Below are 14,560 nucleotides of genomic sequence, written 5' to 3' on the forward strand. Positions count from 1 at the left end.
CAGATGTCAACTTACTTCCACAATGGCATCACTGAGGTGTTTCTGTTGTCGAAAAAGGATGTTAGTAGCTCCAGCAACAAATCCTCGAATGGTGACATCAGAGAGAAGATGATGCTGCTGCAATGCCATATAAGGCAAACACAGATATCCCTATGAATTACAAGAGTAGAAAATGTTAGAAAAGTAATGGAACAGCCATGTCTCTCATAACAGCTGGTGTTTTGGTGGTTCCGTCACCAAGTTGTGTCCAACTCTTTGCGACCCCACGGACTGGGCCATGGTAGCCCACAAGGCTCCTCTGTCTATGGGATTTTCCAGGCTAGAATACTAGAATGGGTTGCCATTTGCTTTTCCAGGGGATTTCCCCCACTCAGGGATGGAATCTGGGTCTCCTGCATCACAGGTGGATTCTTTACCAACTGAACCACCAGAGAAGCCCCTCGTCAAGCCTAGACAGCTAATAGTAGGAAAGGAAAGTTCCAGTCTTCCTACAACCTCATGCTATTCCTAACACAGCTGATCTTTGAATCAACACAATAATATACCAATAATAACAACCACAGGTCCTGACTGTATTAAGGCCAGTTAATTGCTAACCTGCTCCAGTAATGGTCAAATCTTGGCAAGGTGGTCTAACATGAAGGTTTGTCTTGTGTGACCTCTTGGCTTTCAGTTCAACTTAAAAGCTACTATAACTATCAAGCTAGGTTTTTTTTTTTTTTCATTTAGGAATGAAGTACTAATATTAAGCCCATTAAAAGTCTGCCGTTTATTAGAAAGCTGTTCCTTCTTCCAGTAAAATTTTAAAACACAGGCATTTGCACATAACCACCAAAGTACTCTTGTGAGAATAGCAAAGCATTGCATGGCAATTATTTTACTGTCCTATAATTTAAAATGATACAGTATTTCAAGATATTTGCTACTAAATGTTCAAAGCAAAAATGACCATGGCAGTAGTTGTGTATTTAAAATTTCCAGTTGAATTGCATTTGAAAATGCCATTGCCCTGAAATTTATATTTTAACTGCCAAACCACAGCAGGGAGTTAAGTGTACAAAAAATAGCCTATATCCTGAGAAAAAAGGAATGCTAACACTGGAATGATGCACTGAAGGAGTAAATGGAATTTCTGCTGAAAAATTCTAAATCAAGATAGGTCTCAACAAGTGGCATAATTTGTGTATAAAGCCAGGAGGGAGGACTCGCTGAACTCCTGAGTTTGTTTTCTATCAAGTTCGATGACAGCTTTATTTGTTATCCTAATCATCTTTAAAAAAATAAAACAAAACACTGAACCACAGTTATCCAGATAATGTCTTGTTTCTACCATAAGAATTTCTCTGAGGGAAGGAGACACTATTTCTGCTACTTCATGTCCTTCGCTATGTCTAGGATGTACCATACCGCCAGCTATTAGGAGAAGACATGAGAGAAGACTTCCAGAAGTTGGAATACATGTCTGGTAAACTGGTTTCATTCTCCTTCTTGACAATGTTTTCCTCCCCTCTATAAAATGCGAAATAGCAGAAGCAGCAAAAATAAACCCATGTCTATGCCTTACACATATTCAGTATATTATAGTGCTTCTCAACCCACGCCCTCTTGTGACTAAAGGTGGAAAGGACCCATGCTCATGCCAAAGCACTCAAACGGCTGGCAGACTCATGGGTCATACTTTACCTTGTGTGCTACGTATTAAAAACTTGTTACCTGTTTCTTTTTTTTTGTTACCTGTTTCTGAACATAAATACTACAATGCTGAATGCTCTTTAAAACTTTATATGGACTCCCCCGAATACTCCTACCTCCCCAGCCAGGACTGAGAATCCTTGATAAGGGCACTTTCAGAACTACCAATATTTACAAAAATTGATTCAGTTGCTCATAGTATTGCATTTCACAACTGATTCTGTTAAAGAAGAAAAGTCTGTTGTCAACAGTGGAATTCTTGGCTAAGTCGCATGAAAACTAAGAATGTAGTTTTTTATAAAAGTCAATAGTTCAAAGTTCTTTTTTTTAAATGAAGAAATACAGTCCTTAAAATATTACACATATCCATATTCTTTGACCCAGGATTTTACTTCTTACAATTTATCCTACAGATACACCTGTTCATATGTGAGATTTGTAAAAAGTTACTTATTGCAGCATTACTTATCATTGCAAAAGACAGGAAACCTAACTATTCATGACTAGGGCAATGAATCAGAGAAGGCAATGACAACCCACTCCAGTACTCTTGCCTGGAAAATCCCATGGACGGAGGAGCCTGGTAGGCTGCAGTCAATGGGGTCGCTAACAGTCGGACACGACTGAGCGACTTCACTTTCACTTTTCACTTTCATGCACTGGAGAAGGAAATGGCAACCCACTCCAGTGTTCTTGCCTGGAGAATCCCAAGGACGGGGGAGCCGGGTGGGCTGCCGTCTATGGGGTTGCACAGAGTCGGACACGACTGAAGTGACTTAGCAGCAGCAGCAGCAGGGCAATGAATAAATGTTTTTCTATATGATGGAGTACCCTGCATTAAGTGATGAAGTTCATCTCCAGGGAATATTTTGTTTAAAAAAAAAAAAAAAAAAGGACATAGATTAGGTAAGGTTGGTTACCAACAGAGAGGGGAATAAATTTCCTGCTATTCTCTGAGTAGCAGGGAATGGAATGAGAGAGATTTTTTATTATTATAGATGCTCTGGAACCTTCTTAATATTGAACCATGTAAAAGCACTGCAGATTTATAAAGTTATTTTAAATAGTAGTTCAAAATAACCTTAAAATTTTAGCATCATCACTTTTACCAATGGTCAATCAAGCCTAAATTTAAAGGTCTCCAACGTACAGAGGCATGGCTTCCCTGGTGGCTTAGACGGTAAAGCGTCTGCCTACAATGCAGGAGACCCGGGTTCGATCCCTGAGTCGGGAAGATCCCCTGGAGAAGGAAACGGCAATCCACTCCAGTACTATGGCCTGGAAAATGTACAGTGGCAGCAAGAGTCTGAGTACATTAAAATACAGCAGCCTCTACACCCAAACACACCACCACTTTCCACTTTTCTAGGGTGCTTTAACTTCTACATTCGGGCTGAGGTACATAATGGCCAAAAAAAAAAAAAAAAGAAACTGAAGAGATATTTGCACACCTATGTTCACAGCAGCACTACTTACAATAGCCAAAATGCAGAAGCAACCCAAATGCCCATCGATGGATAAATGGATAAGGAAAATGTGGTATATACATACAATGGAATATGATTCAGCCTGAGGAAGGACAGGAATTCTGTCATTTGCTACAACATGGATGAACCTTGAGGATAGTGTGTTAAGTGAAATAGGCCAGTCACAAAAAGATAAATGCTCTATGATTCTACTTATGTAAGTATTTAAAAATAGTTAAGTTCATAGAAACAGTGATGGGTGCCAAGGGTTGGGTGAGGGGAGAATGGGGAGTTGTGGTTTAAAGAATACAGACTTTCAGTTTTGCATGATGAGAAAGTTCTAGAGATCTGTAGTACAACCATGAGAATACACTTAATACCACATAATTATGCACTTAAAAATGATAGAGTGGATAAATCTTATATTTGTTTTTTGACCACGACTAAAATGAAGAAAAAGATAGCATCAAAAAACACACCTCAGCTTGGAAAATCTGGCAGACCTGTTGTGAGCTGATCTGTTACAGCACTTCAAAAGCATACTGCCTTCTCCGTTGTGACCTGGGAAGGGCTACAATGTCATCAGGACCAACTGCCACTTTCTTATCTCTCAGGTCTGAGATGATAAGCATGTTTGTGAACCGCAAGCCTCCATACTGTAGGGGTGTCAGTTCTCTCCAAACTTTATCTAGCACTTAAAGGTAACCCCTATCTAAATCTTAAGTATAAGAACTTAAGTTGATCCTGAAATTGATGTGGAAATGCAAAGGGCTAAGAAACTCCTGAAGAACAATAGCAAGAGGGGAAGCCTTTTCTCTGCCTGACACGACATAATGGTAATTAATACAGTGCGTGACTGACCCAAGGATAGACAGATACATGGATGAAGCAGCAACAAAGCACAGAGACAGACGCCCTTCCTCAATATACACAAAAATGAATTCCAGGTAGACAAAACCCAAAATGTGGAAGTCAAAACTACAAAGCCTGAAGTCTCACAAATCATGACAATGAGGGAGACAATCCAGAAGGTTTAAACAATTACTACACAAAAGGAAATTCAAAAGGTTACCAAGAATATGAAAAGATGGTCAGCCTCAACAGTGACTACTGAAAAAAAGACAAGAGCCACGAGATACCATCAGACTGGCTAAATATTAGGAGGTTTGACAATAACAACCGTTGGTGAGAATGTGAAGCAAAGGGAACTCTTATCCACTGCTGTGGGAATAGAAACTGTCACAACCACTTTAGAAAACAGTTTGGAATTATTCTAGTAAAGCTAATCTACCCATTCCTTATAATCCAGTATTCCCACTTCTAAGCACTGACTCCTAAAGAAATGCTTGCACGTATACAGCCAAGATTACTGAATAAGAATTTAACAGAAGCGTTATTTGTAGTAACCAGAAACTAGAAACAATGTAGATATCCATCCACAGAATTTATATATTGCAGAATAGCCAAAACCAGAAAACTACAGAGGAATAATAAAACACAACTTCATGCAAAATTATGATGAAACTAAAAATCATGTTGAGAGAGGAGGGGGAAAAATTGTGGTGCCACTTAAATAAATAAAACTCAAAAACATGCATCTATTACTTTTTAGCTAGTCGTCAAGTTATTTATAGGTTCCCTAAATTTGAATATGACACAACTGTAAGCAAGCAAACCAAATATAAACTCAGAAGCAATATTTAAAGAAGTTTAAACATGAAGCAGAAAAAATTTTGTTTTCCAACTACATTTACTATTAATTCTTTCATAAGTTTATTGCTTTACTAAAACAGTTACAGACTGAAACAACAGAATTCTAAATTAAGTGATCTTCTGGTGGAGGCAATTATTACTAAATTTTTAAAAGTACCAGATACATGTAATTTAAAAAACTAAGAAGTAGGTGTTCACCTTTTTTTAAAAGTTAAAACTTTCACTTTGAAAAAATTTTTTTTTAGTGAATACCTAAAATCACCATAGATATCTATGAATACCTGGGTACATTTCCTAAATTTTCATCTTTCTCCTTTGGTTCCCTCATTGCCCTCCCCTCATCCCGCGGAATCCTGTCCTAAAGTTGCCACCAGTCCCATCTCCTCTCCCTCAGCAACCTAGTTTCTTCCTCACATCCCTAATTCAGCTCTCAGGAAAAGTTCAAGCATATTTTCGGGTCTGGTACCTATAGTGTTTATGTAATAAGCCTCATCTCTAAGACTGAGAAGAAATGCACCATCAGTTTCAAGCCCCAGAGAGAAGACTGGAAATTCGGAGCTTTGGAATCTCTCCAAGCATAACTTTCATATGTGAACACAGTCAGGGGACCAGTCAACTCATTATTCTCTTCAAAGCTTGCTATCTTACTTCAGCAATACTGTGTGGGCATCCAAGTTTCTCTCTGGCTATATTTGAAATGACTTTTCAGGATGTTTTGCTAATCCAGGTCTTCTCTACAAGTATTTTTAAGATCTTCAAGAGAAGGAAAGAAGAAAAGCCGAAAGGCAACTCATTTTTAAGTATATTTCATATTCCAAAGCTGCTGACATCAAAGAATCAGCAATTGTATTTGAAACTGTGATTAAACAAGTTAGATTTGAGTCATTACATAATAAAACAGAAAACCTAAAAGGAAAATGTTTAATTTACCATAATGATGGTGGTAAGCCCATCATATATTCAGTACTGGTGTACAAAGAGAATATTCTGTCAAACAGTTTATTAACAGCACATACAACACATTAACATTGCTTTGTTTAGTTCAGCGACCTCGCAGACAAAACCAAAATCCCCCACCCCAGTTAATCTCCCTCCTGGTATCTCCACAATGATAAAAATTAGAGTGGGTGGGTTAAGTTGCAAAAGTAAGGGCTCCAAAAAGTATAGGCAGTCATGACACCCACATGTGAGTTCAGAAAACCCACAATTTGTGGCTGTTGAGTATACTTAGTAGTCTGAGGGCCCAGAGTTTTCTCCCCAGGCTCCTAAACTCCAGTTTTAAGCAAATATGCATTAGTTCAATCAAGAAACCGATTAAGATAATTTCAACATCCCCTAACAGACCACAAAATGAACAAAGACAGCATTTTCTGCTAACTATTCAGCAATACTGACTTGGGGCAAGTACTTATTTGTAAAACTAGATAAACCCAGAAAGAATTTACCACATAGTGGAGAAGAACTGATGTCAAGTCAATGCTATCCATTTTCTTTTCCATATAAAGTTTTACTTCCAGCATAAAGGAAGGTATTTAGAGAAAAACATAAATTTTGTTCTAGTTACTGGACAGATGTATCTGTCTTTCATGGTTAAACTGAAAAGCCATGGATACAAGAATTTAGAACCTAGTATAGGGCCTGGCACGTAGGAAGGTAATAAATACTTCTTTGACTGAAAAATGAAATGGGACTTTTCATCTTCTTCATTACAAAAAATAATTCATGAATGAGAATAAAGTAGCTTCTCCTGTTAGGATTAAAAAAAAAAAAAACAAACCTCAAATGTAGCTTCCAGAATCCTAATATAGTATTACTGACATAAAGAAATGATATCCTAGAAATAAGATACTAAATCAAAGATGCAATTTGTTTTACTATGGTGTGTTTAAATTATTTAAAAAAATTAGAAATACGTTTTGTATGTTTTTCCATAAAAAGATTAAAGATTAATTTTTAAGGCAAGTTAACCAAAACAGTGTATTATATCTATGAAGGGTACTAATATTTAAGTTAGCCATCTAAGCTTTTTATTCTTTCTTATAAAATTGAAGCTTTTGGAATTATGGTATTTTAATATAGATTCATTAAATGTAATCAAGGCTGTCTTGTTTTTTTTCCCCTGAAGGTAAACCTGACTAATGAAAAACACACCAAACACAGTGATTGCTGACCTCAGTTTCCAAACTCTAATCAAAATCCCCTGCAGTCTTACATCATGGTCACAGGTGTCATAATACTACACATCTGCTATGTTATTTTACACTTTTCAATGAGAATTTGCACACTTAAATGTGTTCAACACTGAAAGTTAAATTCTGAAAGGATTTTGTGCTATCCTTATGGGCATTAATGAAGGACGTTAACTCTTACCTTTGTGAAGATGGCCAGGGGCATGCCATACTGGTCCTCCTCCAAGCCAGAAATCAGCCCTGGTATTAGGACCACCTGGCCGGTATTAGCTTGAGGTTGAACAGTAATCGGAGGACTATCCAAAGAGTCCTTTGGAAATGAGTTTGTCTGTTCTGACCCCACCTGTTCTCGTTCTTTCAAGGAGGAGTCCTCTAAGACAGTAGGATCCAAGGTCTCCCAGTCACTTTCTGAAGACTCTGGAGATGGGCGAGAAGGAGGTTTCAGATATTGATTGCTATCACTGGCTTCTTGTTCACTGCTATCATCTTCTACCTGGAACAAAGGTTCTTCAGTTTTGATGGCTGCATCTCCTCCATGGTTTCCCAGGATTTTCTTGACAGTTCCCAAGTTGGTATTTGAAATGTCAGAAGCAGGCACAGAAACAAATTCATCTGCAGGGGGATTACTTTCCTGAAGCCCAGCATCTTCAGACATACTTTTTCGGGGTCTATACTGAGAACTGTCACTGAGTCCATGTTCAATCATGCCTAAAACATACAATATTGGAGAATAGTTTGGCTTAGAAAAAGATATCAGAAGATAAGAGCTGTGTGTTCTGCTTTAAATAGTGGAACTCCTATAAACATTTTTAAAGAGCTATGCTTACTCAAATTTTAATTGAAAAAAAGAAAATCTCAGACAAAAGAAAAATCTATTGTCAAAGTAAAAATATCCTATTAAAATAGACGGTGACCCTAACCACTTTGTCCTTGAAAATTTTTATCATTCAAAGGTCCAGAATAAGTAAGAGAATGGAAACTGCTACCCTCTTACCTGGAAAAAGGGATAACACAGTCATCAGGGCACCCACCAATTTATTCACTGGAGAAATATAAAAGAGAACCTGAAATGGAGTCAATCAAAATTAAATTAGAAAATCCACAAGTCCACAATGACACTTTTTAAAAAAGAAAAAAGCAAAGAAGGGAGAGAAGAAAACTCTTCTTTATGGAAGTATAACAGCTAATAAATACAGAATTTATGACAGAATCAGAAAACCATGGTTCAAGTAAAAATTACCAACGGATGCTGAAACTTTTGTGCAAGGCTCTTGGGCAACAGGATATTTATTCATATTAGCTTCAAATTTATCATCCCACAGTTCACCTATTAATTGCAAAGGAAAATAACAAGTACTAATATGAAGAAACCTGGCGATCACCACCTTAGTCAAATGATCAAACTTCATATCACCAATAAGAGAACAAGCAGTTATGGGCCTCCAGTTATGATGCCCCAGGAGGACACATCACTACCTATACAATATTCTTGCCAAAAAAGTTTAATCTGAAATGAGAAAAAGGAAAATAATCATACAAATCTAATATAAAAATGCAACTAATCTGGATTATTAAAAAAATTCTATTTTATAAAAACAGAGAAACAAAACAAGAAGCGAGGTGGTAGAACTGTTTGAGATTAAAGAGAGCTAACAATGCAATACATGATCCATGGTCCCCAGATTAAGAAAAGCAAACAGTTTATAGCACATTATTATGATACCTAGGGAAATCTGAAAAGGCACTGTACATTAGATATCATTTATTATCTCAGTGTTAAATTTCTTGAATAGGAAAATACTTTTGTTATGTAGGAATATACCCTATTCTTTTTTAAAAGGTTTTATTTATTTACTTTTGGCTGTGCTGGGTCTTCATTGTTGTGTGGGCTTTTTCTTTAGTTGCAGAGAGAGCTGGAGCTCAGAGAAGGTGATAGCACCCCACTCCAGTACTCTTGCCTGGAAAATCCCATGGATGGAGGAGCCTGGTGGGCTGCAGTCCATGGGGTCGTACAGAGTCGGACACAACTGAAGTGACTGAGCAGCAGCAGGAGCTACTCTCCACGTGTGGTGTGACAGCTTCTCATTGTGGCGGCATCTCTTGTGGAGCATGGGCTCTAGGGCTCACAGGCTTAGCTGTCCCACAGCATGTGGGATATTCCTGGATCAGGGATTGAACCCATGTTTTCTACATTGGCAGGTCGATTCTTTACCACTGAGCCACCAGGGAAGCCCCAGGAATATACCTTTATTCTTAAGAAATATATCTGAAAATGTTTAGGGATGAAGTACCGTGGTTCTACAAATTAGTTGAAAATTATTATGATTCAGGGGGAAGAATGAATGTATATAAAACAATGTAATGCAGAAGTGGCAAAATGCTACAACAGATGAAGGATGTAAAGTGTCCATTATAAAATTATTCCATCAACTTTCTTGTAGGGTTTTCAGAATAAAAATTGAGGGATAGGGTTCAGTTAGATACACAACTACAACTAACACTAGTGATAATTAAATGAGATGAAAAAACAAGCATATAGTTGCTGAGGTGAGTTTTTTTCTTTGTTTTAACAATTAAATCATTTAGTAGCACGAAGTCATATCTAATAAAGCATGGTGCCCACAATCACCTGTGCTCTCCTTACACATTGATGATTTAAGGAGTAGTGTGCAAATACAGAGAAACCAAGACTTGCATTAAAGGATGTCTTTACCAAGTGAATATAAAAAGGGTATACCTATGATTTGCCATGTTAAATAAAGTCTACTTGATCATAAATGTGGCTAGACTAAGTATTATTTTGCAAAAATTTTTTTTCAGATATATGTAACCATGTGTGCTGCATTGAAAAACATTTTTTTACAATTATAAGTTGCAATAAAAATTTGAAACTTACAACTAAACAACAAAAAACCAAATCTGATTAAAAATGGGTATAGGATTAGGGAAGACATTTCTCCAAGGAAGATATACAAGTGGCCAACAAAAACATGAAAAGGTGCTCACATAACTAATTATTAGGAAAATGCGAATCAAAACCAGGAGATACTACCTCACACCTATTAGGATGGCTACGATCAAAAAACAAGCAAATAACAAATGCTGGATAGAATGTGGAAAAATTGGAACCCTTGTGCACTGTTGGTAGGAATGTAAAATGGTGCGGCCACTATGGAAAACACATCAGTTCCTCAAAACATTAAAAACAGAACTACCATGTGATTCAGAGATGCCACTTCTAGGTATACACTCCAAAACACTGAAACCAAGGCCTTGAAGACATTTACACAGACCCATGTTCACAGCAGTATTATTCATGAGAGCCAAAAGGCGGAAGCAACCCAAGTGTCCATCAATGAATGAAGGGATAAAAAAATGCTCTATGTACATGCAATGGAATATTATTCATCCTTAAAAAGGAAGGAAATTCTGACATCTGTTGTACATGGATGAACCTTGAGGACACTGTGCTAAATGAAATAAGCCAAACACGTATGATTTCACTCGTGAGAAACCTAGAATAGTCCAGTTTATAGAGACAGAAAGTACAAGGGTGGTTGCCAGTGGTGGGAGAAGGGGTGAAAGTGGAGTTATTGTTTAATGGGTAGAGTTTCGGTTTTGCACAATGAAGAGAGTTCTGAGGACAGATGGTAATACCACAACAACGTGAACACACTTAATGCTATGAAACTGCACACTTGAAAATGGTTAAGATGGTTAATTATATGTTACATGTATTTTACAACTAAGAGCTTTTTTTAAAGGTTGAAATATTGCACTAGTACATGCTTCATTCTTTTTTTTAAATTTACTTTCCTGTTTGAAGAAAGAATACATATTCATTCAGAAAACCAGAATAAAGAGAAGTATTTCCTTGTTAAAAAATATGCATGGTCACCAAACTGTTGCTGTCTTTCCTTCCAATCTCATTTAAATGAATAAATACATTTATTTATAAAATCAGAATCCTGGGCTTGATATGTAGTTGGATCACCATTTTTCACTTAACATGCTATGAAACATCTTTCCAATAATAAAACCACTCAGAATCTTTTTTGTTGTTTGGAATTATATACAAGATAAATCAAAACTTAAGTTATCCATTGATAATTTATTATTAAAAATGATTCTGTGAAAGAATCTCTTGGAGCTCTGTGTCAACTCAGATAAATTCTGGAAAATAAATCTCTTAAGAGGACAATTACTGGGCCAAATGGATAAACATTTTTATGATAATGAATTATACTGGACATTGTGAATGACTGACCTTCCAACATCCATTCCATCTCTACTGAGCACAGTAATAGTGACCACAGATCCAGGGATGGCTCCTGACTAGTCTAAACCAGAGGTCAGCAAACTTTCTATAGAAGGTGAGAGAGTAAGCATTTTTCATTTGTGGGCCATTTGGTCTCTGTTCCAACTACTTAACTCTCCCACTGTAGTGGAAAGGCAGCCATAAACAATAAGTTGAAGAATGGCTGAAACTGTGTTCCAAGAAAACTTCATTTACAACAATAGCTGGTGGGCCAGATTTGGCCCTTGGGCTTAAGTGTGCAGACCTTGGTCTAAAATCCCTTATAATTTTTTATCTAAAATCATGGTAATCCCATCCCTTTGTACCAGAGAGTGCATCTGGAACCCAGACTTAAGCCAATCAATACAGGCATTTCTTTAGCAACAATTATTAGTTCTGAGTAGGCATATGGCCCAAATGAATTGAAGGGAAGAATTCTCATTAAATTAGGGAAAAGATATTATCTCTGCCACTAGCATATAGCTGAGGCAGCATATAGCTCAACTACTGTTGGCAGTAATCCTATACTACAAGGGAAATCAGGCTCAAGATAAAGCTAGCACTGTGGACTGTAGAGCAAGGAGATGAAAAAAATCTAGGTAATTAATTATATTATCAAACCATTCAGTCAACATACTCTCAAGTCTGAAGCAAGCCAATACATTTTTTAAGTCAATTTAGACTGAGTTTTGGGGACTTCCCTAGTGGTCCAGGGGAAGACTCTGGACTCCTACTGCAGAGGGTGCAGGTTCCATTCCTGGTCAGGTAACTAAGATTCCGCATGCCAATGCAGCACGGCCACATATGCATACATACATAGAGTTCTCTATTACCTATATAGTCAAAACCACCTTGATAACTGAATACTATCAAACTGCCCCCAGAAAACACTGCACGAATTCACACTTCTATAGTAGTAAAAAAGAATACGTACTTTAAGCTCACCACAATTTGATAGCCAAAAAAGTCTTAATTTATACTTTAGTTTTATTTTAAGAAATGTCAATAAATGTTAAATATTCCATCCATTCAAATCTCACCTTTTTTTCAAGAAGAATTAGTTTAAATAGGATTAGAACCTGAAGAAAGAAAAATAATATTGTATTAAAATAAGAAATCCAAGCCTATTATTCATTTGCCTTTGTCCTTCCTCAAACATAACCATGTAACATAGAGTCAATAATATTAAATAATTCTAGTGCTTTAAAAATAATTGAAAATCATGAACTTATACTGAGAAATTGAGTATCTGAGTTCTCTAAAAAATGTGATGCTGCTGCTGCTGCTGCTAAGTCGCTTCAGTCGTGTCCAACTCTGTGCAACCCCATAAATCACTATCAAATTGGACTTTTGGGAGGAAGTTGTGCCATTTTTTGCTTGAAATATCTGCAAGCCCGTTAAAGGGAAGGTACTTTTCATTTACTTCTGTTTGTCCAGGGCACTCACAGAGCAGACACTCACTATATGTGTTAAGGGAACAATCAATGCGTGTATGCCCCAGTCAAAAGATGTTAAGTATAGATATTTTGCTGGAAAATGTTTCACTCTCAGGGCAGCATACAAAATAGTCTACAAGATTAGTTAAAACATATTTCTTTCACATGTTGTATACACACACACACACACACACACACACATATACACACAATGGACTACTACTCAGGCATAAGAAACAATGCCATTTGGAGCAATACGGATGGACCTGGAGATTATCATACTAAATGAAGTCAGTCAGAGGGAGAAGACAAATGCCATAGGATATCACTTACATGTGGAATCTAAAATACAATGCAAATAAACTTATCCATGAAATCGACTCACAGGCTTACAGAACAGATTTGTGGTTGCCAAGTGTGTGTGGCGGGGGTTGTGAGGAGTGATTGGGAGTTTGAGATTGGTGGATGCAAACTATTACGTACAGAATGGATAAACAAGATCCTACTATATAGCATAGGGAACTATTCTCAACATCCTGTAATAAACCATAGTGAAGAAGAATAGAATAAAATAAAACATGTTTCTTTCCACTCTAATTTCATAATATCCAAAATATCAACAACTGTATAAAAAAGTATCCTATCCTGCACTGAAATAAACAGACACCGTGTACTTTTAGAAATTTCTATTATATAAGCACTACCAACACTTTTAACTTTCTATCATTATGACAGCTGTCTCAGAAAAATTAAAACATGGTTATGCCATAATCTGCATTAGACCATGCAGCTCATGAAATCTGCCTAGTTAAATGAACATAATTTGAGTACATCATAAATTTAAATAAGGTATCATACCTTGTGTCGAAAATGAAGCACAAGATCCCGAGGAGATAAACCTATAATGTTAAAAAAAGAAAAGAAAAGCTAATCTGTGACTATAACCTACTGTTTTTGTCAAAGGAAGTTTTAATCTCCTCCAAAAAGTTAGGTAAAAGTAGGGCTATGCAAAATTTAAATATTTATGTAATATCTGATTATGTACACATACAAACAGAACTTCAACACTGTCGGACAGAACGTCCTGAAATAATGGAAATATTCTAAATCTACATTGTTCAATAGAGTAGACGTAAGTGGCCACTGAGTACTTGAAATACAGCAACTGACAAACTGATTTTTAAATTTTATTTAACTTCTATTAATTCTAATCTAAATGTAAACAGTTATTTGTGTCTAGAGGCTCATGTTGTGGCTGTGCAACTCTCACACCTTCTCCCCATTCTAAAGCCATCTTACAAATTACACAAGTTTAGAAATCATGAGGCTTTACTTCACAGTAGCAGTCAATCATTTAAACAAGGTTTTTGGGCACTATACCCCATAGGTATTATTTCTGAATCACAGGCTTCTCTTATCGCCTGTCGTAAGACAAGATAAATTTATTCAGAGAAAAATATATCCTCCGAAAACGAGTTTTATAACCAGTTCACATTACACATAAGACTGCAAAAGTGAACCTAGCACAGTTTGGCTACTTTATGCTAAAATTCGAAGTGAGTGAGCACAAATCACTATGTGATCAAGATGTGATCATGATTCTTTTTAAAAAATAATTATGAAAATGACTTTTACTGAGTGCCTGACACACCAATGGATGTTCTTGGTTGTGAAAATAGCATAAAACTCCCACTTGAAAAATCTTGGAACAGAAAGACACTAATAAGCAGATCTCTCTCTCCCTCGCTCTCCCTCTGTGTTATGACA

The 14,560-nt window shown here is 36.7% G+C and overlaps 1 protein-coding gene across 5 annotated transcripts in view; it reads right to left on the bottom strand.

Annotated features, from left to right (window-relative positions):
• Nucleotides 1–14,560, bottom strand: part of AVL9 (AVL9 cell migration associated) — a 63,731-nt gene that overhangs the window by 20,600 nt on the left and 28,571 nt on the right. For 3 of the 5 annotated variants that reach the window (XM_061414186.1, XM_061414185.1, XM_061414184.1), the window contains exons 7-11: nucleotides 13,652–13,692; nucleotides 12,398–12,436; nucleotides 8,055–8,124; nucleotides 7,242–7,768; nucleotides 16–150 (exon numbers count right to left, since the gene is read on the bottom strand). In XM_061414186.1, coding sequence (XP_061270170.1) covers nucleotides 16–150; nucleotides 7,242–7,768; nucleotides 8,055–8,124; nucleotides 12,398–12,436; nucleotides 13,652–13,692 — 812 coding nt within the window. The remainder of the gene's footprint in view (nucleotides 1–15; nucleotides 151–7,241; nucleotides 7,769–8,054; nucleotides 8,125–12,397; nucleotides 12,437–13,651; nucleotides 13,693–14,560) is intronic. The other 2 variants (XM_061414187.1, XM_061414188.1) reach the window with 2 other exon arrangements.

Source organism: Bos javanicus, chromosome 4 (genome assembly GCF_032452875.1).
Source record: "Bos javanicus breed banteng chromosome 4, ARS-OSU_banteng_1.0, whole genome shotgun sequence".
NCBI lineage: Eukaryota > Metazoa > Chordata > Mammalia > Artiodactyla > Bovidae > Bos > Bos javanicus.